The following is a 23,319-nucleotide window of genomic DNA, read 5'->3' on the forward strand; positions in this document are numbered from 1 at the left end:
TGTGTGTGTGTGTGTGTGTGTGTGTGTGTGTGTGTGTGTGTGTGTGTGTGTGTTGGGGGATGAGGAGGCATTGGACATTTTTACCAGAATCACTGAATATCTTTTATAGTTTGTTAAGTACTTATAAATACATTTATAATAAGTATCATCTAAATTTAGCCTGGACTAAGATTAAGAGTGGGATTGGCAACCCCTTAAAGCTGAGTCACTTAACTAGGTATGAGAAAGGAGATATGATGCAATGAGAAGGCAGCATCGCTTTTTTTTTTTTTTTTTTTTTTTTTTTGGTAATGAGGAATTTTGTGACACTAGAGACTTAGGGATGCCAGGAATACTCCTTTGGGGCTCAGATTATTAACTGAGACCATGAGGTAGGAAGGGGGCATCTCCGTCACTTCCATGTAAAGCACAGTTCATTGAGGGAGAACATTTCCCTGTGGACCCTCAGGACCTGTGCAGCTCTGAATTCTCAGAGGATCAGGAACCCATGTGGCAACTCAAGTTCTCATGGAGGGTGCAGGTGATTGTGGTTCCTCCCTAAATTAATTTAATGCCAGGAGGGTGAGAACTTTAGATAACTGGTTTTGAGAATTTTTTAAATATCCCAGCAACTTCTAGAATTGTTGGAGATTCTGCAGGTAGGGGTACTGACTCAGCAAAAGTTGAACCCTAATGCTACTCTTAACCTCCTTTATAGTTCTAGACTCATGGAATCCTGGGGGGCATGCAGTTACCAAAACAAACTTAATAAATTGTTGGATCTTATTAGAGTTTGGGCTCAACCATTCTCAATGAATCCTTTTGCCATCTTCATACAGTCCTGGTTTAATGAATGCTTTTCAGTTATTGTTATATAGACATTCCTGGTCTGGACAGACCCTAATGATGAGTAAAGTAAAAATTCCTGGAGTGAGCAAAATTTATGTTCAATAAGGCTAATTTCTGCCAGAATAGGCAGGTCATTATAATAAAACTTTTTAAATATCTAGCATGTTTAAGATTTCTTAAAAGGTGCTAAAGCAGGATGCACATGAGAATAAGTAGCCCATAATGGGATGCAATTAAGGAAGTGAAAATACAATCTGATCACAAAGAAACACTTCCTGGCCATGAAAAAGGTAGGTATGCGGCATAATTTTGTCAATGGAATAGGGGAAGCCCCAGTGCCCACAAGATGTTAAAGAAGTCTGGGTTGAAGTACACAGGAAATGTCTCAACCCTGGCCCAGGTGCCTCTTAAAATCCTAACAATGAATTTGTACAAAAGGAGCAAAATTTCTTTTTAAGGAAGAGGAAGGAGTTTCTCAGAGGAGCACTGATTAATTTTATTAGAGGCAGACAAAACGAGTATTGTTAAGAACCTTAGTACTAATATATACCCATGTGGACAGCCATAGGACTGTACACTCTCAGAAGCCTATGATAACTATTTAATCTGAGGTGGTAGACATTTAGGAATGTTTTCTTAACCTGCAAACAAAGGGAAATATTCCTTATAGGGAGCAGGGGAATGAAATTATTTTTAAAAAATGAATGTAATCTATTGTTCCACACCCAGCACTATAATGAAAATTCATACCATATATGAAAAAAATGACATGTGTACCTCTCTTTAACAGAGAAATCGAACTTTGTAAACATAGCTGAATATCACTATGTCAATTAAATTTTGTGGTCATGAAAATGAAATTGCTATTCTAGAATAGACTTGGGGGTAGGGATTTCAGGAGTTGGGTGCTCCCCATGGGCTAGCTTTAGAATATGGCACCTCTGTCAGGAGGAAAGGCTCCTGGGGGTGGTTAATGTTCACTTTGAAGCCTTAATTAGCATCCACAGTGGCTGCCCTGCCACACACTCCTTTCCTCCAGCTGATGGGATGAACACGCCCTGTGGCCACTTCCTTCAAGGTCTTTGACACTAGCTTGATGTTTTTTGCATATTCCTTTTTTCCTTGGTTCGATTCTAAGTGTGTCTAAGATCAGAATTTTTAAGCACAAATCATTCTTGAGAAGTATGGAGGGCTCCTGAGCTAATAGCTTGCATTTTTAAGATGTTTTAACTTTTGAAACTATTAGTGATATTAATGATGATGATGGTAACATAGCAGTTAACACATAGCCCTTACCATGCACACAGTGCTGTGTTTTTCACATTTCTTTTAACTTCATAGTAAAGCTATGGTTATATCCATTTTATAATGGTTATATCCATTTTATAGGTGAGGAGACAGAAGTTTGGAGAGATTAAATTACTTTCCCGTAGTAAGTGAAGTGTCCAAGATTTGAACCCAGGCAGCCTGACTCCAGAACCCCTACAATTATCCATTACGTTATGCTGACTTCTAAGATGGCCTGTCTCTTAAGCCATGCTTCATTTCCCAAATGAGCTTTATTCTAATCACATCAACCCCTTTTTTGACCCTCAAATTTTTCCTCAAGAGTTTTATTCCAATTTGACATTTTTATTTCTTCTTGTCTTTCCTGGTTTTCCTTATTTAGTTTTGCTAAACACTAAATTTAATTAGTGAAAATACGAAATGATGAAGCAAGATGTGGAAGCAAATTATTTTTCCTGAATTTTGTCCTGTAGTTTACATAGAAACTGGGGCAATATGAGACTAAGCTATCTTGAAACTGAGTGTATTAACTTTCAAAAACTATGTTGCATGGTTTTTAGTTTATAGAGACTATTAGGGAATCAATTATACTGATGAATGATAGATACCCTCACTGTTTAGAATTCTTAATATTGTTTATACACTGTCAAATAATTTTTAAATTTGCTTTTTCACTGATGGCAACAATCTTTGTTTTTACAAACTGATGTGAAGAATATTGGGTTTTGCAGCTCACAGACATTCCTTTCATGAAAATCAAACAGGGGCCTCAAGAGCAGTATGTGCAGACTCGAAAATTCAAGGCAAGACTCCCTGGACAAAAAAATAATAATAATAATTGTGTAACAGTTTATTTCCTTGCATATTATGGTTTAGGGTCAGCATGTCTTAAAATGTGTTCTATAACACCGATTATTAGGTTCTCCAAAGAAACAGAAAAAATACGAGATATCTATATACCTATATGAGATGTACTGTAAGGAATTGGCTCATGATTATGGAAGCTGAGAAGTCCCATTATCTGATGTCAACAAGTTGGAGATCCAGATATAGTTCCAGTCTTAAGTCCAAAGGCCCTGGAATGGGGACTCACACTTGCAGTGTAAGGAGGAGAAGGCAGGGGAAGACAGATGCCTCAGCTCAAGCCCTCCTACAGAGAGGAGGAGTTCTCCTTTTATCCACCTTTTTGTTCTGTTCAGGCCTCTGAGGGATGGAATGAGGCCCACCAACGTTAAAGAGGGCAGTGTGCTTTGCTCAGGCTATAGATTCAATCAAATGCTAATCTTATGGGAACACCCTCACAGACATACCCAGAAATAATGTTTAGCCAGATATGTGGGTACCCCTTGGCCTGGTCAAGTTGACTCAAAATTAATCATCGTACTGACTGAATGCTTTTTTTTTTTAATCATTACCTAAATTTTCAGAAAAAGGAATTTATTCTTCATTCTCTATGATAATTCAGGAATAGTTTCTGTCTCTGCTCTGGTGTGCCTTAGATATGCAACTGTCATTTGTGTGACCATCAGACTCCCTGGGCCTTCAGCTGAGAACCCCAAATAGATCAGGAATATCAAGTAAGCATAGATAGTAGTAGCAGAGAGGGACTATGTAACAAATAAGAAAGTCATACTTTCCCCTCCTTGTGTTTTTCATTCCTTAGTATTACATATTTATTCCATGTCAACAATTAAGGTGGCATTTATTGACTGGTAACCAATACTTACAACTCATCCTTTATTTCTGATTACTCTTGCCCTTGGAGTCTGACCCTTCTTGAAAAATATTTCATAAACTGAAGTCCAAACCACGTATCAGCAACAGTTATTACAGAAGAAGAAATATTAGTTGCTTTCCCATTTGTACTCATTTGTTTTTGGGGTACTGCATATCTTTACTTTTCTGTGATATAAGAGAATAACAGAAACAAAGTCATGACTACCAAGTAAGATTATCGTGTAAGGAGACACAATTGCTTCATTTTATAGGTATTTGTCTTATCTTCCATTTTCTATCAGATGAAAATTTGAATCAAAGCCCTTTTGAAGATTTTCTTACTTTGCAGTCTTTACACTGGAATGGCTATATGCCAATACTGTTTTTTTAAAGTTACTTTGAACATGAAATTTGTATGAATAGGCTCTGCTTTACTTCTCAAATTTCACTACAATTTTGAATCAAGATGGAAGCCAAAGAAGAAACTGAATCCAAGAGGGTCAGTGTGAGCAATGTCAAATAGAAGTACGAACATTGTCCTGTGAAATAGCTCTGTATGTCAATTCTGAAATACAGCAAACATAATATAGAATGATGTCAGATAAGGCATTTTAATGTCAATAAGTCATTTTGTAAAAATGAGTTGATTTCAAAAATATATATATCTCTATATTATTCCCATGTTTTTTCATTCTTGTATACATTGCATATATTCTCTCAGAACAAAGTTTGATTGTTCTGCATCAATCCCTTACCTCTCCCCACTCCCTACCTCTTACTGTAGATTGAAGTAAGAGTAGTCTACAGAGGTCCTGAAAAATATGGATGGTGAGAAGAAATTATGACTACAATGTGTCAGAAGAGAGATAAGCTGCCTAGTATGACAGATAATTTCTTCATCATTGACTGCTATCTGTAATGTTATCTTTATGCTTACTGGTATACATGTCCCTGTAAAACAAACATACTAATTTAAGTATTTAATCATTCCCAAGAATCTAGAATTGTGGCAAAAGAAATAGAAGAACTAAGTTCATGATGTACTGTATTTACCAATGAAAAGATACCCTATTCCTTAAACTGTTGAATACTCCCACTTCTTTCCTGTTCAGAAAATGTTTATTGAATACCTATCATGTGATAAGGCCTATACTAGACTCTGGTGAAAGAGATGAAGAACATAATGCTTGTGTTTAAAAAGCTCATGGTGGGGGCACCTGGGTGGCTCAGTCGGTTAAGCCTTTGACTTTGGCTTGGGTCATGATCTTGCGGTTTGTGGGTTCAAGCCCTGCAACAGGCTCTGTGCTAAAGCTCAGAACCTGGAGCCTGCTTCGGATTCAGTGTCTCCCTCTCTTTCTGCCCCTCCTCCCACCTCTCTCTAAAAAAAAATAAACATTTAAAAAAATAAGAAAAAATAAAAATCTCACAGTGGAGATAAGTAAACTAAAAATTGCAATGAAGTGTAATAAAAGCAGGTGGACCTATGCAAGGGGTGATTGAAGAGTATGGAGGAGGAACAGCTCACCTATTGGTGAGGGGAGGACTCAGGAAATCCTTTCATCAAGGTGATACTTGAAGTATGACAATTCGGGAGCAAAATGTGGATAAAGATGTTTCTCACAGAGGAGGCATATGCAGAGAAAGAGAAGGGACCTAGGCTTGCTGAGGAACCTGTACAGTTGGATGCTGCTGGAGAGAATTGTGGGGTAGGAAAGGGGCAGGTGGAGAAGCTAGAAGGTGACAGATGACAGATCACACAGAGATATTGTTACCACTGAAGAAAGAGGGGGTTGTGGTCAGATTTTCATTTAGGAACTGTAAGTTTTTAAAACAGACTTCTCTCAAAGCAAGAAGAGCATCTGGTAGGAGGGCTAAATGAAACCTTTCACTGAGTTGGACTTGTGCATCTGTGGGGAATCTAGGTTTAGAAATGTCAAAACTCACACTAGGCTTGAGCGAAATAATTACAGTTAGATTGCAGGTTGGGTGTATATTACCCAACTGTGGGAATGACAGATATGTATCTGGCCTGACCTTAGTGACAATTGGAACTAGAAGTCATATATCTTCAGGGTGCTCTCTCTTTGTCTCTTGTCTCCATTTTTCTTTGTCTTGGTTTTGTCTTTTTAAACCACTTTCTTCTATGAAACCACAACTAGGGTCACTACCAGCTTTAGTCTCACTATGCTCCCTCAACTCTATTTAGAAAAGGCCAAGGGAAAGAGTCTAATTGGCCTGCCATGATGGGGTGCCTGTCCCTCAACCAGTCACTGTAGCTGTGGTTCTTTGGGTCAGCATGGGTTCGGTTCATGCTTTTGAATAAGTCAGTGCAGTCAGAAAGGCAGAGTCAGTCCACTGCCATTAGGACCAGGCAAAGAAGGAAGGAACACAAAAATGTCCTTCAGGGGCATCTACAAATTAGGCAGCCATCACTATCATGTCTACTAGAGGCTTAATTTGGAAGTTCTGTAGGAATGTCTGAGAAGTAGAAGCAGTAGGAGTTGGGCAGTTGACTGGCAGATGTGAATGAGAAAGAGTCAAAGGGGATTCCCAAGTAGCTGGGCAGATAGCCCATTCATCAAGCAGTGACATCTAAAAAATCATGTCAGCTGAGGTAAAGGAGACATGAGTGAGATAAAGGTTATATCCCCTGAGGTGAGTAGGAGAAAAGCTGGATGGAAACTTGCAGATCACATAAAATGATTACCAGCCAGGCAGCAGGAGCTTAGCTTGAGTTGGAGAGCATAATTAGAATAGGTGTGTTCTCCCACAGCACTCAGGCCACAACATAGGAGGAAAGACATTGATATTGATATGAGGTTTTGCAGAGTATGTGAAGTGGAACAGCCAGGAGAGCAAAGGAATTAAGGGTATTAGCAAGAAAATGGTCAAAGTGATGGCTCATTATATGAAAAAGAAGGAAATAAAGACTAAGGAATCTGCATGAACAAGAGACTGGGAGTTCTGTATGCTTGGAGAACTGGTATAATGCTGCTGTGAGGATGGACATTGTGGACAGGAGGATAAATCATATAGCAGAAGGAAGTGTTTGTTTAAGATTTGAGAGGGAAATAGAAACCCTCAGAGGGAACATCTGCACATTTTTTAATCTGAATTTTTGTTCTTACTACCCTCTCTCCTATGCCCATGGATGGGCTGTCTGGAGAACTCAACATTCGTCCACTAGGCCCTGTTTGTAATCACCAACCCAAAGGTGTGACACCAGCAATTTTCACCTCTCTCCTGGATCATTTCTATTTCTCCCTCATCACTAGATCTCTCCCTTCAAATGTTACTTTTTCTCCCATCTTGAAATAAAATTTTCTCAGTCTCTCCTCCATTCTGTCTTTAACCCTCTCACCCATCAGATTTCTGACTACATTCCTCTGAGGCTCTCTGATCAGGGTCGCCAGTCACCTTGAGTCTGCCATACCCATTGGTCATTTTTCCATCTGTCCCCTGTCTTCCTCCCTGACCTACAGTCGTGGTGATTAACAACCTCCTGGGCACGCGCTTTCCAGACTTTCCGGATTCTTCCCTGCTCTTGTTTTCCTTCAGCCTCACTGCTTCCTCCTCATCTGTTTGACCTCTAAATGTTGTAGTGTCAGTGGATTCGGTTCTTGGACCATTTCTGTTTTCTTGCTCACTTCCCTCTCTTGGTGGTCTCAGCCGGTTTCAGGACTTGAAATACCATCCACACATCAATGGTTCCCAAATGTGTGCTTTCACCTAGACCCTCCTCAGGAGGCCAGACTCATATATTCACTTTGACTTTAGATGAAGACTCACCCTGTCTCATCATGATTTAAATATTTCATGTTTATTAGTTCTCTGATAGTTTCGTCAGTGTATCAAATGAATGGAGAGACTTAAAATAACACAGTGTATCTGTGGGTAAGGTTAGCGTTTATATATAAATTTGTTTTAATTTTGTGGGATTTTGTCTTTGTCAGGATTCGTTTGTTTGACTAAGGCAGTGATTCTCAAGGAGGGGGGCAGTTTGTTTCCCCAGGGGACATTTGGCAATGTCTGGAGACATTTTTGGTTGCCACTGCTGAGAAGGGGGTGCTACTAGCATCTCTTGGGTAACAGCCAGGAATGCTGCTAAACACTCTGCAATGTACAGGTCAGCCCCAAATGTCAATAGTGCTAAAGCTGAGAAACCCTGAAAATGAAGATTTGTGAATTTGAATCATCTTAATCTCGGTAGAAAAGGCATTGAACATTTGATGCAAAGAGCAAAGTAGCTTGAATCTTTCTCTTTAAACATGTATTTATGAATAATTGCCAAAAGGTGGTAGCTATCCTCGACAAATGCACGTTGTGAATGGTCCTCTTGTAAGCCTGAGATTCCTTTAAGCATGCCTGTTGGATTTTGAGTACCTGCAGTTAAATAGTGTTGCTCTTGGCAGGACTTGGTGAGCAAATGAGGTATGAGCTCTCTGATCTCTGCAGTCTGCTCAGTCAGCCATGACCTTCCCAGTGTCTCTTCTTTCTACACCCTGTCTGCAGCGAGCCACGGCCCAGGCAGTTCCCAGTGGGGTGGCCAGAGACTACCACAGGGGGGGAATGCAGGGCCCCAGGGCGGAGGTTCATGAGGGGTTCAGGATAAATTGGAATGATTTCTGTTTTGCAATGAATAGCATCCAAACGGGCTTTGTACTTTATCTAACTCCAAAAAATCTTTAAATCTACAGCTTTTGGATGAAGTACTGGGCAATGAAATAAAACTTTTCTTAGAGAAATTGTGGTTACTTCACATACTATTTGGATGCTGACAGGGATATATTTTGCATGTATTTATATGTATGTCTTCAGCATACATATTTGTGTATACATGTGCACATACTAACAATGAAAATTGCCACACAATCACAGCTACTTTGCTTCTTGGGAGTTAGACAGTATAATGGCAGGGCCAGAATGAAGCAGTTTTGTTTAATGTGGTAAGCAGAATTATCCCTCGTAGGAATTACTGTATCTCCCTCAATGTTTCTTCCCTTAGTTCTATTTGATCATCATAAATGTCCATTGTTGTATTTTGTATGTTATAAAAACAAAAATAAAAACAAAACCTCTGTTTTGTACAGAGGGTAGTACATTGTGGTAAAGATGGTGATTTAACCGATGATCTAAATCTTTAATTGCAATAAGTATGCTGCTATTCATGTCTTAAAGTTTAATGCTGATAATTTATGATATATGTTATAAATTTTGTCAGTTCTTCTTTTCCTTAAAATTTTGGTTTAGAAGATATTTGACTATAAATATTATTGGTATATTTTACGGTATTATAGTAAAAAGTTTAACAAGCCATATGTGCGTATACATACTCACACATACATTGATGTAAGGATTAGATATAAGAAAAGCCAGGAAATTAGGAATTTGGCTTTAGTTCTATATCTGAGCTGCCTCCTGTGTGTTGGTACTGGAATGATCTCACAGCAGGTCTTAATCATCTGTTCTCACAGGAAGTGAGGCCCAGTGTAAAGGGGAAGAACCACAAGACAAGACGATATTCTAGTTCAGAATTTCATAAGGAAAAAAAAAGCATATTTGCCTGTTGTGTGAAAAAAATTATTAAAAGTAATCGTATTTGAGCCAAAGACATACATACATACATATTGAACAGGCATACTCCGTTTAAAAGAAAACATAAAAATAAATTTTTTCTGAATGTCTAGTATGAAAATAAAAATAAATATGTGTTGGGTGGAACAGTTATTTGCTTTGCATCCAGCTATACAGAGCAAATAATTTCTTTTAATATCTTTATTTCTCTAAATCTGTCTTCATTTTCCTGACAATCGCCTCCCAACTGTAGGTGGGGACCACTAGGGACCCCAAAGTGGTATCCGGTCCTGTTTACCTAGTTTTAATAGACCTTTAGGTAATGTCCAGCCTCTTTAATTAGAAGGCTCAGTTTTGGCCTTAGCAACAAACTCGAAGAGCAGAACGTTATTAACCTGGGCACAGTGGAAGGGGATGAAAGGTTGCAGAGGTTAGCATCTCCTGACTTCCATCAGAAACAAACATAGACCCTCTCAGGAGGAAACAGTCATTCTCAGACATGTCCTCTGGTTTCCAGCAGATTAAGATTACTAAGTATGAACTCTGAGTGTCATCAAATGCACAAGGAAACAAGCTACCATCAGTCATATTCAGCAGGAGAAAAACAAGAAATTAGTCCCCCCAAGAACTTTAAATAATGGCATTATCAAATTCAGAATATAAAATTACTAAGATATCTCTAGGTAAATAAATTGATAAATCATAAAAAATAAATAAGCAGCAACAGAATATAGAACTGCCCAGGCAGATTTGAAAAAGAACCAAAGAGAACATTAGACATAAAAACAAAAATAATTATGGAAACAAAGAATTATATGGCTGACTTTAAAATATTAGACTGCTGAAGGAAAATTAAATGGATCTCAGGAAATTACCCGGAACATTGCAGAGAAGGATAAAGAGGTGAAAATTATTAAAATAAATGAATAAACAAAGAAATAAATAAAAGAAGGTGGAGAAGAAAGGAAAGAGGAAGAAAGAAATTAAGATTTTGGAAGGCAAAATAAGAATGTCTAACATTCCTTCCCAGAAGCAAATAGTAAGAGATAAGAAAACAGAATAGAGTGATGAAGAGGCAATATTGGAAGAGATGGTTACTGAGAGATTTCCAGACCTGCTATAAGAGACACTGTTAAGTGTTGTGTGCATCATGCAGAAAACGTATCTAGACACATTGAATTGAAATTCTGGGATACCAGAGGCAAAGAGAGAATCTTTAATGGGAGGAAGAAAGATGACCTACTAAGGAATAATAGAATGACCTCACACTTACCATAGCAAAAAATGGAAACCAGAATACAATGGAATAATACCTTTAGCATGCTCAAAGAAAATAGTTTGCACCCTGCAATTGTGAAATTAGCAAAATTATCTTTCAAATATGAGCCAATTTCTCTACATTAAATGAATTTCAAAAGGATACATTTTCAAAAGAAAGGAAATTATGCCAGAAGGAAGATTCAAGAAGGAATGATGAAAAGGGAAATTGGTAAATATGGGAATATGCATGGCATTTCCAGTCCAAAACTATAAATAGATGTGTATTCTCTGAAGGAGAGACTCTGGGAGCTACTCAGATTAACTGAGGCAAACTTCAGAGTTACAATAGAGAAGAAACTTATTTTATCACCTTTAAATTAATCTTTTGCAACCAGATACTGTTTGTTGTGCTCATGAAAGATATATCATTCTCTTAAGATGTTATTAAAATAATATAACAGTGCTTGACTTATGTTTTATCATTTTCTCAAATATTCTAATCTGTGATCCTTATAGTGGATTGAGTGATCCCAAAAAGATCTGCCTACTTCTTAATTCCAGAAACTTGTGAATGTGATCTTATTTGGAAAAAGGGTCTTTACAGATATAATTAAATGAAGAATCTTGAGATGAGGAGATCATCCTGAATTACCAGGGTAGACTTTAAATTCAATGACAAGTGTTCTTATAAGAAACAGAAGAGGCAAAGACATAGATGTACAGGAGAGGATGGTGTAAAGATGGAGGAAGAGATTGGAGTGATGTAGCCAGAAGCCAAGAATCAAGAATGCCTGGAACCAGAAAGAGGCAAAGGAAGGTTTATCCCCTAGACTTCCCAGAAGGAACTTGGCCCTGTTCAATTTCAGACTTGTATTCCCAAAACTGTGAAAGAATAAATTTCAGTTGTTTTAAGCCCCCTAGTTTGTACTAATTTGTTATGGCAGCCACAGGAAAGTCATACAGTCCCTAAAGGTTAAACTTATACTTTTCTCAAACAAAATAAAGTGAAACAAACAAACAAACAAAAACCAAATTCAATTAAAAATGTAATTGTCTGCTGTATTACAGTTTTGAAGCCAGTTTCTCTAGGCATGCCATCTTCTTCCCTTGTTTGTCTTTGAGATGGCATCTGGCTATCTGGGACACAGATGTGGCTTATGTGACTTGGTGTTGACAAGGAGGCAACTGGAATCCTCAGGCCCACATGGTACACTCGGCACACTGCTGATCTCAGCTGCAGAGCTGCTGATACAAGCCATTCCCTTGCCTAGTGGCCAGGGAGGTGGCAGGCTTGGCTCTTTTTTGGTGTCTGCTGCTTATAAAATTCAGGGGCTTCTCTTTCCATAGGCTCCTGGAGTGAGTTAGCCTCACCCCATCCTTCATTGGCATGGTGGACCCACTACATGTAAGATGTAGTCCATATCCTACGGGTTTTACCCCCAAGCCTCAACTACAGAGCATCCTCCCTCACCGCCTCCAGCCCACTCAGGGCTGCAGGGCAGGCCTATTGGCTCTCACACCACTGCCCATGCCCTGTAAGGGAGCCTCATAATACTGCTTCATGTATCTTGATGCAGCTATCCCAGGTCAGTCTGGGTGGCATCTTAAAGAGATCTCTCCAGAGTCTCCAGCATGAAGTAGGTTGAAGTCTCCTCTTGATGATTTCTTCAATATAATTTACTTGTTATCCCACAAAAGCTAGGTTAGAACATTGCCTCTGCTGGTGTCCTCCACTGCCCGGGGTGGCCTGGGCACCCCCCACCTGCTACCTCTTTTTGTCCTTTTTACAAGAACCACAGGCCACATGCCTGCCCATCAGAATGTGTGAGAAACTTTGGGTTGTGACCACTCTTGGTTTTTGATACACTAAACTTATTTAGAAAATTACTTTTCCATGACCTTATTTTCAAACTTACTGTCTTGTTACGGAATCCTATTTTGAATGATAGGGATGAATATTAACTCTTTCTTTTTGACTATTTGATACAGTTCTGTTCTTTCTCCAGACTTGGGCTAACTGTGGAGAAGGTCACATAAAGACAAATGTGGAAGAAAAAGATTTTACTATTTTAAAAGATTTATCATATTAAAAATATCCAAGACAATAAACATTTATAGCTAATAGAAGTACTTTACAATGATATAGAGTTATACAGCCTTTAAACTAAGTATATCTTACTAGGTCCTTAGAGTGGATTATTATCCCATTTTATAGATAAAGCAACTGAAAAGTTAAAATGCTTATTTAAGGTAATGGCACTTATAAAGGGAACAGAACTATTAATAACTCATATAGTATATAACCCTACTTCCAGTGTTACACTTCCAAGGCCATGTCCTTTGCCTCAGCTTGGACATTAAAGCTAAAACCTATTTCTAGGTCCTGGGGTGGTATTCCAGTCATGTTCTTAGCCCAGAGCCCTTAGTGTCCACCCAGACATGTGCTTTGGAGCTTTCCCTTCACTTGAGTACTTTTTTGAGACTCAGCTTTGAATTTAAATTAATAATACTAATGCTTTATCCAGCATATCTTGGTGTTTTTTAATGTGGCAGTTTTTCTTATATGCAACATTGCCAAAACAGAAATTCTGTTCTTTTCATTCTATCTGTGCTAGAACTCATGATATCAGGCTTAGAACTAAGATTTGGACTAAAATTCATCTTAATTTTTTTTCTTATGGATATACATTTATGTGACCACTCTTTTTTTCTATGTTAATGAGTTTACATTGACAAAGTAACGTTCAGTGGTTTAAGAAATGTTTCCCTACCCCATTCATGCTCTGTCTCTCTCTGTCCCAAAAATTAAAAAAAAAAAAAAAATGTTTATTAGTGCTTTCATTGTGTGAGTCTGTACATTTGACTTTGACTATTTACCTCTATTCTCAACTTTAGATTTTCAAAATCAGAGAATTAAGAGACTTCGTCATAAAAGATGTAAGAAATATGAACTTTCATTCATGCTTAGTTATAGATACCACTAACATTGTAATGTAATAATTATCATAATAGCTAACATTTATTGAGAACTTGCTAATCATATTACCTTGATTTTCTCACTTAAACATCAAATCTACATGGTAAGTATTGTTATTATCCTTGTTTTACTAATGAGGACATGATGATACTAATTCCTTACGTTTCCGTAATGATTTATGTTCTACAGTGTTGTTTCAGATACAGGAACATTTGACATGGCACATATCACTATATTGATAGTTTACAGAACAGACTATAACTTCAGAGCCGTTAAATGGTTTGTGCAAGATCACATAGCCAGTAGCTATCAGAGCTGGCCTTTGGTCAGTTCATTGGGCTAACTTTTCATTTCTTGACACTAAGGTCTTCTAGTTTAAGGCTCTTAGAAATCAAGTGTACATTTAAAATAATTACGAGAGGTCCATTATCCACGTGTTATAATGCACAACCACTTAAATAATCTCATCTGAGGAAGGATACCTCCTGCATTGCACTGTGGCTTAGTGAAATCAGCACAGGTGGGAAAGCAAGCCAGACAGGCTTGGATCAGGCTTACCTGCTTGTCCTGACTGTTGGGCAGTTTTGCTCAGCCTCTCTGCCTGTCTTTCTCCACCTGCACACTTGGGATGGTTTGTCCAAGTGGCCTCTAAGGTCTCATTCTAATATATAATTATTTTTATAGTTCTCTCCCAAAAACAGCAGGTGATAAGGAGTAAAAATGAAGAGAGCAAATTTAAAAAATAATAATTTTAAGCCTCTCCAAAAACTAATTAGTGAAGCATATGATAACAACAATGTTTAAAATTAATCTGAAAATGAAATTAAAGAAAACAATTCCATTTACAATAATGTCAAAGGAACAAATTTAACAAAATGAAAGCAAAACTTATTTTCAGGAAACTTCAAAACATCGCTGAAAGAAATTTCAAAAGGCCTAAGTAAATAGAAAGACATCCTGTGTTCATAAATTGGAAGACATGATATGGTTAAGATGACAGTATTCTTTCTTCATATTGTCCTGCAGATTCAACACAATCCCTATCAAAATCTCCAGTGGCTTTTTTTTTTTTTTTTTTTTTTGCAGAAATTAACCAGCTGAACATAAAATTCACAAAGAAATTCAAGGGACTAAGAATAAGTAAAACAATGTTTAAAAAAAAAAAACAAAGTCCGAAAACTCACACTTACTGATTTTAAAACTTACCATAAATCTAAAGTAATTAAGAATGTGGGATACTGTCATGAGGATAGATACGTAGATCAATGGAAAAGAATTGAAAGTCGGAAATAAACTCACACATTTACGATTAATTGATTTTTCACATAAGGTGCCAGGACAATACAAAGGAGGAAAAAATAACCTTTCCAATAGATGGGGCCAGGACAGCTGTATATCCACATACAAATGAATGGAGTTGAACCCTTTTCATCACACCATACACTAAAATTAACTGAAAAATTAATCAGAGGCCCAAATGTAAAAACAAAGTCTGTAAAAATTTACTTTAAAAAATACGAGAAAATCTTTATAATCTTGGGTTAGGCAAAGTCTTCTTGGATGTGACACCTAAAGCTCGCATTAATCCAAAATAGACAAATTGGGCTTCATCAAAATTAAAAACAAAAAACAAACAAAAACTTTTGCACTTCAAAGGACACCATTAAGAAAGTGAAAAGAGAAGCTATAGAATGTGAGAAAGTACTTGGAAATTATATATCTAATAAAGACTTGGATCCAGAATATGTAAAAAAAACCTCTTACAACTCAATAGTAAAAACACAACCAACACAATTAAACAATGGGCAAAGGATCTGAATAGACATTTCTCCAAAGAAGGTATACAGATGGCCAATAGCATGTAAAAATACAGATGCCCAATCTCATTAGTCATCAGAGAAATGCAAATCAAAACCATGCTGAGATAACACTCAGTATTCACTAGGAAGACTATTACCAGAAAAGATAAACCGTAACAAGTGTTGGGAAGGATGTGGAGAAATGAGAACCCAGTTCACTGCTGGTGGGAATATAAAATGGCAGATACTTTGGAGAACAGTTTGACATTTCCTCAGTAGGTTAAATGTAGAGTTGCCCTGTAACCCAGTAATTCCACCTGTAGGTATATACCCAAGAGAAATGAAAACATGATGTCGGTACAAAAACTTCTACATAAGTGTTCATAAGCATTCGTCACAATCACCAAAAGATTGAGACAACCCAATGTGTACCTTCTGACTGATGAATGAATAATGTGGTATATCCACATAATAAAATATTATTTGGCCATAAAGAAAGAATGAAGTACTGATTTATGCTGTAACATAGATGAACCTTGAAAATGTTCTGCTAAAATGAAGCCAGTCTCAAAAGACCAAAAATTAGTCTGTTTATATATGAAGTGTTCAGAATAAGCAAGTCTGTAGTGACAGAGAGCAGATAAGTGGTTGCTTAGGGCAAGAGGCCTTTGGGGAAAATGAGAAGTGACTGCCTAAGTGTTTTTTGGGGGTGCTAAAATGTTCTGAAATGTTAGTAATGGTGGCTGTATACTTTGTAAATGTATTAAAAGCCATTCAATAATACACTTTAAATGAATAGGTTATATAGTATGTGAATTATATCTCAAGAAAGCTATTATAAAGAATAACATTAAGAAATTAATATTTGAAACTATCCCATTTACAATTGCACCAAGAACCATAAAATACCTAGGAATAAACCTAACCAAAGATGTAAAAGATCATTATGATGAAAATTATAGAAAGGTTATGAAGGAAATAGAAGACACAAAGAAATTGAAAAACATTCCATGCTCATGGATTGGAAGAATAAATATTATTAAAATGTCAATACTACCCAAAGCTATCTATACATTCAATGCAATCCCAATCAGAATTGCACCGGCATTCTTCTCAAAGCTAGAACAAACAATCCTAAAATTTGTATGGAACCACAAAAGACCACAAATAGCCAAAGTTATATTGAAGAAGAAAACCAAAGTGGGAGGCATCACAATCCCAGACTTTAGCCTGTATTACAAAGCTTTAATCATCAAGACAGTATGGTACTGGCATAAAAACAGACACATAGACCAATGGAATAGAATAAAGACCCCAGAATTGGACCCACAAATGTATGGCCAACTGATCTTTGACAAAACAGGAAAAGAATATCCAAGGGAAGAAAGTCTCTTTAGCAAATGGTGCTGGGAGAACTGGACAGCAACATGCAGAAGAATGAAACTAGACCACTTCCTTATACCATACACAAAAGTAAACTCAAAATGGATGAAAAGCCTAAATGTGAGACAGGAAACCATCAAAACCTTAGAGGAGAAAGCAGTCAACAACCTCTTTGACCTCAGCCACAGCAATTTCTTACTCAACACATCTCCAAAGGCAAGGGAATTAAAAGCAAAAAGGAACTATTGGGACCTCATCAAGATAAAACGTTTCTGCACTTCAAAGGAAACAATCAGCAAAATTAAAAGGCAAGCAACAGAATGGGAAGATATTTGCAAATGACATACTGGATAAAGGGTTAGTATCCAAAATTTATAAAGAATTTACTAAACTCAACACCAGAAAAGCAAATAATCCTGTGAAGAAATGGGCAGAAGACATGAATAGACACTTTTCCAGAAAAGACATCCAGATGGCCAACAGACACATGAAACGATGCTCAACATCACTCATCATCATGGAAATACAAATCAAAACCACAGAGATACCACCTCACACTGGTCAGAGTGGCTAAAATGAACAAATCAGGAAACCTCAGTTGCTGGCGAGGATGTGGAGAAACGGGAACCCTCTTGCACTGTTGGTGGGAATGCAAACTGGTGCAGCTGCTCTGGAAAACAGTGTGGAGATTCCTCAAAAAATTAAAAATAGAACTATCCTATGACCCAACAATAGCAGTACTAGGAATTTACCCAAGGGATACAGGAATGCTAATGCATCGGGGCACATGTACCCTAATGTTTAAAGCAGCACTTTAAACAGTAGCCAAATCATGGAGAGAACCTAAATGTCCATCAACTGATGAATGGATAAAGAAGATGGGGTTTATATACACAATGGAATACTACTTGGCAATGAGAAAGAATGAAATCATGCCATTTGCAATAACATGGGTGGGACTGGAAGGTATTATGGTGACTGAAATAAGTCAGTCAGAGGACAGATATCATATGTTTTCACTCATATGTGGAACTTGAGAAACTTCCCATGGGGGAAGGCAGGGGGAAAAATAAATACAAACAGAGAGAGAGGAAGGCAAACCACAAGAAATCTTAAATACAGAGAACAAACTGAAGGTGATGGGGGTGGGAGAGAGGAAAAATGGGTGATGGGCATTGAGCAGGGCACTCCACAGTTGGGATGTGCACTGGGTGTTGTATGTAAGCCAGTTTAACAATAAATCATATTTAAAAATTACATTTTGAGAACTACATATTCAAATAAACTTGACCATTATCCAAGACAACTTTTGGATTCAGATAAGGAAGGTTCCACATCTCCTAGCAAGACATTCTGTCCCGTCAAGGAGGGAACCTGGGCTTTATAATTTTACAGTCACTGATGTAAATCTGTTTTAAAATGATCAGTTTGCATAGGTTCTTTGAATCTCAGCTTCTTCACCTACAAAAGAGGTAATGACAGTTCTTAGTTTTCGGGTTTCTCTGAAAACTAAATGAGTTTTTTCATCTAAAGAGCTCAGTGCGGTGCTAAAAGTGATAGCCATTGTTAGAGGTCTTGAGGTCATGATCATTGCAGGCTTGTGATAAGGATTTAAAGACAGGCCTGCTGGAAACCCCTGCACTGCCTTTGCATGTACCTGGAGCACTGTCCTTGTCTCACAGCTAATTAGTTGCTTCATGACCTCATGAGGAGACTCCATGCAGGCTGCTTCTCTGGTGGGTGTTTCCTGACCACATCCAGCTACTGAGTTACCAGATTTGACTGTTTCTGTTCTTGCAAATCTGTCATCTCACTTCTGGCAGCACTGATTTGTATATCTTACCCTCTCTCTACTACTTGAGAGTAGCTGCTACTGCATCACTCCCAAGTTCCCCAGCTCAGTGCTTAGTGCTTGATAGGTACTCAGTTAATACTATTTGAAAGAATAAATAGGGAAGGACAGGACCTAGATACATTGAACATGGTCACATGCTTCCATTTGACCCCTAAACATTTCCTTACTAGTAAAGAGAATAATCTGAACTATTTTTTGTTGGGAACTTTATTTAGTGATATGGCATCACTAGTTTATCTAGTATATTTGTAATGATAGTATAGTCCTGATATTAAAATAAAAAGGCAGACATCAAGAAATCTACATTTAATTATAAATTTAATTTTATTTGTTACAAGTCAATGGAGAATAAATGATTGCTAATGGGTTGCAGATTGAGAAGTATTGCACCTATTTAATATTTCTTCATTTTGAAAGTCTGGTTTTTGAAGGAGCTCTGTTTTATAAACTGCCATGGAAAGTTGAAACTTTGGATTTATTAATGTACTCTATGAGCTGCTAAGAAAAACTGAAAATTTAGATTTCCATAGAAATCCCATTGTCATCTTTAATGATGGCATTGGTATAAATGCATATACCAAATTTTTGTAGTCAGTGATCTAGTATATGTTGGCACTTGCCCTGGGCCATGTTCTTGCCAAAATTTAGTAAACCTATTTAGAAAAATTCCCCTTATCACTGTGCCAGTTTCTCTAGAAACCAAAAGCTTTCATCATAACTAACCTCCCTGCTTAATCTGCAAAAGAACAAAGCTAAAGTTATTGAAATGTGATAAATTATGATAGTAATCTATCTAAACTGTATGAAGCCATCATTGACTTTATGTGTATTACTACCTTGAGAATTTGGTGCTTTGTGCTAACCTTACCTAGAAACAGAGCCATGGGTAAAATCATCTCCAAAGTGTCTTTTATTTTGTCCTTCTCTATAATCTTTTAAAAAGTAGAACCTTTCATTAAGACCAGAGAACATAAAACAATTTCAGTTCTTTCTTCAATTTATGACACCTTTCCTCCAATCATTTCAAAATATTTATGCAGAATTCAGGAGCCCATTTCTGTAGATAGCACTTAAGTGAATTTGGAAGGTAGCATTTCATTAAGTATAGTAGAGAGAAACTTTTGAGTTGGAACTGTGTCATAATTTATAACTGGATAGCTTTGCAAGTTTCCAAAGAAGAATGATCACCACTTATTGGCAACCCAAATGCATTTCTTGTTTGTTTTCCTGTAACTGGTTATAGCCTGTGAGCTACTCCTCTCCCTTTCTCCATGAGCTCCAAAATAGCTTTATTAATAGGAACATACGCTGTTTATGTTCTTAAAAAAAATCAGGGTGGTCTTAGATGTCTGTCTTCCATTCTGGCATTTCCCTTTGTACAACCCTTTTGAATTTTCTGTTTAAAAACTGGCATTCCAATAGCTTTTCTTTGGCCTAATGCCTGGGTCACATATTGCAGCAGCAAATTAGGAATGTTAAGACGTCCCCAAAAGAAAAATGTTTGTTATGAAAGTAGAGCTGATGTGACACATAGAATTAGAGCTTCTTAACTTATCTAAATGACAGTTAGTGATCATTTTCTTTCATTCTTATTTTAAAGGAGGGGGAATGGGGGAGAATGAAAGAAATGCCTAGAGGCTGAGATTGGATTTGGTTCACCAAACTGTTAAATGTCAAATGTACTATCTGATAATACATACATCCTTTTATCTCTTTTTAGGAGCTAATTTTGTTACTAGAAAAATTAGCCGGTCAGTGGCTAAGATTTACCTTGGACAACTGGAATGTTTCAGCTTGGGAAATCTGGATGCCAAGAGAGATTGGGGCCATGCCAAGGACTATGTAGAGGTAGGAACTGACTCATTATGTTCTTAAAAATACCTGTATCAGTTGGTGTTTTCAATGCCAGGCCTCTGGTGGAAAAGCATGACCTAGAAGAAGTGGTAGCATATAAAATTTTGCTAATGCAGATATATTTACACTCACACTGCTTTCATTTTAAGGCTCCATGGTTCCATTTTACATGTAGATGACACTGAATGTTACTTGAATATGGAAACCTTTCACAATTGTTCTTTCCATCGTTAAAATGAAGGTGTCAGTCAGTTGTTCCGAGGATGGTTGAAAAATGTTTGAGTAGTATTCTTTCCTTCTAAAGCCTCTATCTCCTCACTTTGTGCTCCTTCTCCCTCCTGCCTACTCAAAAGTCATATAACTGTGAAAAAAATTTAGGTATACAGATACAGTTCTCAGAGCTTCAGGAAATATTCCCTAATTTCAGTTTGTATAATCTAAGACTTTCAGGTTTACATTATTCTACTAAAGTACTCTAAGAGTAAAATTCTTGCGGAGGTTTTGGTTTCTGCTGCTTGAGTGTCTGGTTATTACCCTACATACTTCTCAATGTGTGACTTTACACACCAATGAATTTTGTTCATTAAATAGAGATAGAGTTGTTAATAATGATAATATTGCATAATACTGGATATAGTTGAAGGGAAATTCAAGTTCTCACTCTTGGGATTTATCTGCACATTAAATTCTGGTCTGGATTAGATGTGTTACATGTGTAAGTAGTGTGACTTTTCTTTAAGCAAATGGTTATATTTTACCTTTCCCTGATCAGTATCCTTTTAAATATACATGGCTCTTTCTGTGGCCAGACATGAAGGAGCATGTTGGTGACATTGTCTTTTTCCCTGGAGTCTGTTTGTCCTTGTTTAGGTGCTTACAGATTTCCTGTGCTCAGGAGACTATTTCTGTCCTTAATGATTCCTCTCTGGGAAACCGGATCTGGCTTCCTTGTTCATTGATGCGATTCAAAAAGAAACTTGAACGTTTATGAAAGAAAGCAAACAAGTAGTTTACTTGCTAACACAGAGGTTAGTTTCAGGTGTTATTGTTTTTGTTCATAACAATTAAAAATGGGTACTTGTACACCTAATACTGATTTATATTATGGATGAAGAACAGCTTTGATTTTAAATTTTGAACAGCATAACATTTAGATAATTTCGGTATGTTCTTTGAAGCTGTCATTACAAAGAAGCATTTTATGACAATAGACATTAGATATATTCTAAGAACATTTCATTAAAAAATATATAAGCCCACCTTTTCAGAAATTTAAGAAGTAGAAGAAAGGAGATGTTAATAATAGAAGCTGAAACTCTGTTTTGTCTAATCTATATGGCCTTACCTACTTAAAAATATGAGGCAAGGTTCATAAAAATGAATTTTTTTTTCAAAACTATCATTCTAGCTTTCTGCATATGCTTAGAGCAGTAGATAGCTGTATAGTTATCTTTCTTTGTCCAAATTCTTGTTCTCCAAATTCAGAACCAAATAGATCAAATTTCATTCTATTTAACTTTATTTTTTTGCACCGGGGTAAAAAATGAAGTTTGTACTAGAACTCAGAAATAGATTTTGATAGAGAAACAGTATACCAAATCTTAATAAGCTTATTACCATTTATGTTTATTTTTCTCTTTGTATTTCTATATTTTCCATATATTTGAAATGAATATAAACTTTTCAATCAGAAAAAAATTTAATGACATTTTAAAAATAAGCCAAAAATTGTTTTAGAAACTCATGACACTGTTAAATACATAAGTAATGAGTAAGTCTTTTGTGAGCTCAGTGGATCTGGAAGAAGGACCCTGGTATCATCTCATTCCCCAAATGCCAAGGCTAGCACTGGTCCTGGGTGTAGCTCAAACCTTGAAACAAAGGTGCCACATTTGTATTCATTTAAAATAAAGCATTTTATAAACATTTTGGCTTAAAGACTTCAAAAAGGTCTTCCCAAATGCCATTTTGAAGATTCCTTGACAAAATGGTCAGTACAGTGAACCAAAGCATCCACGCAAGAGTAAAATGTTCTGGCCTTTCAGGAAAAATGTAAAATTTTCAGATTTTATGGAGAAACAGACATACAAAATTAAGTCATTGTCATTGTCATTCAAGACCTGGCTTGTTCCACAGTACAAGTAGGTTTTGCTGAACCCTGGGGTTCAGACAGTAACACATGTTGATGATGCAAGAAGTATTATATAGTTCTCATTTATGGGTCCTGAAGGATGTCTCAATTTAAATTTCTTGATTTCTGAAAAAGTGCCATTATTAAGTAAGAATACGTAGTTTGCTATTTCCATTTTAAGAAGTGTTACCATCTCTTGCATTTCTAAACGTGTTAAAATGAGGTTACTTCACAGACTTACGACTAAAGGCAGATGTTGCTAAAATTAAAATCAACAAGCATAAGAATGAAAAAAGAGAAACATTGTTTGTTTAAAGTGCATCTGCATCCTGGCACTATAATCAGCTTTAGAATAAAGAAGCCTTGGCAAGTACGATCAAACAAGTTATAATAGCATCTTATTTACACACGTCTTAATTATATAATCTTTCTCATTTATACACAAACATATTGTACTGGTGAATCTTTAGATTAAGTGACTTACACTTTTTTACTTATGGATAAACTTCCATGATGAAGAGTAGAGAGCGTTTGACAAACAGAGTATAGGGATCCTAGCTGTGTCAGTGATTTGTTCTTCAGTCTTAGGGCTTTATATCTCAGCTTACCCATCTGTGAAAAGGGCCTAATAACAACCCTGTAAAAAATTAGCATT

The 23,319-nt window shown here is 36.9% G+C and overlaps 1 protein-coding gene across 4 annotated transcripts in view; it reads left to right on the plus strand.

The window, feature by feature from the left end:
- GMDS (GDP-mannose 4,6-dehydratase) overlaps nucleotides 1-23,319 on the plus strand; it is a 638,647-nt gene that overhangs the window by 305,409 nt on the left and 309,919 nt on the right. For all 4 annotated transcript variants that reach the window (XM_040460741.1, XM_040460740.1, XM_040460738.1 and 1 more), the window contains exon 7: nucleotides 20,400-20,527. In XM_040460741.1, coding sequence (XP_040316675.1) covers nucleotides 20,400-20,527 — 128 coding nt within the window. The remainder of the gene's footprint in view (nucleotides 1-20,399; nucleotides 20,528-23,319) is intronic.

The sequence above is a fragment of the Herpailurus yagouaroundi genome, unplaced genomic scaffold, assembly GCF_014898765.1.
Source record: "Herpailurus yagouaroundi ecotype Mexico unplaced genomic scaffold, PumYag 250, whole genome shotgun sequence".
NCBI classification, from domain to species: domain Eukaryota; kingdom Metazoa; phylum Chordata; class Mammalia; order Carnivora; family Felidae; genus Herpailurus; species Herpailurus yagouaroundi.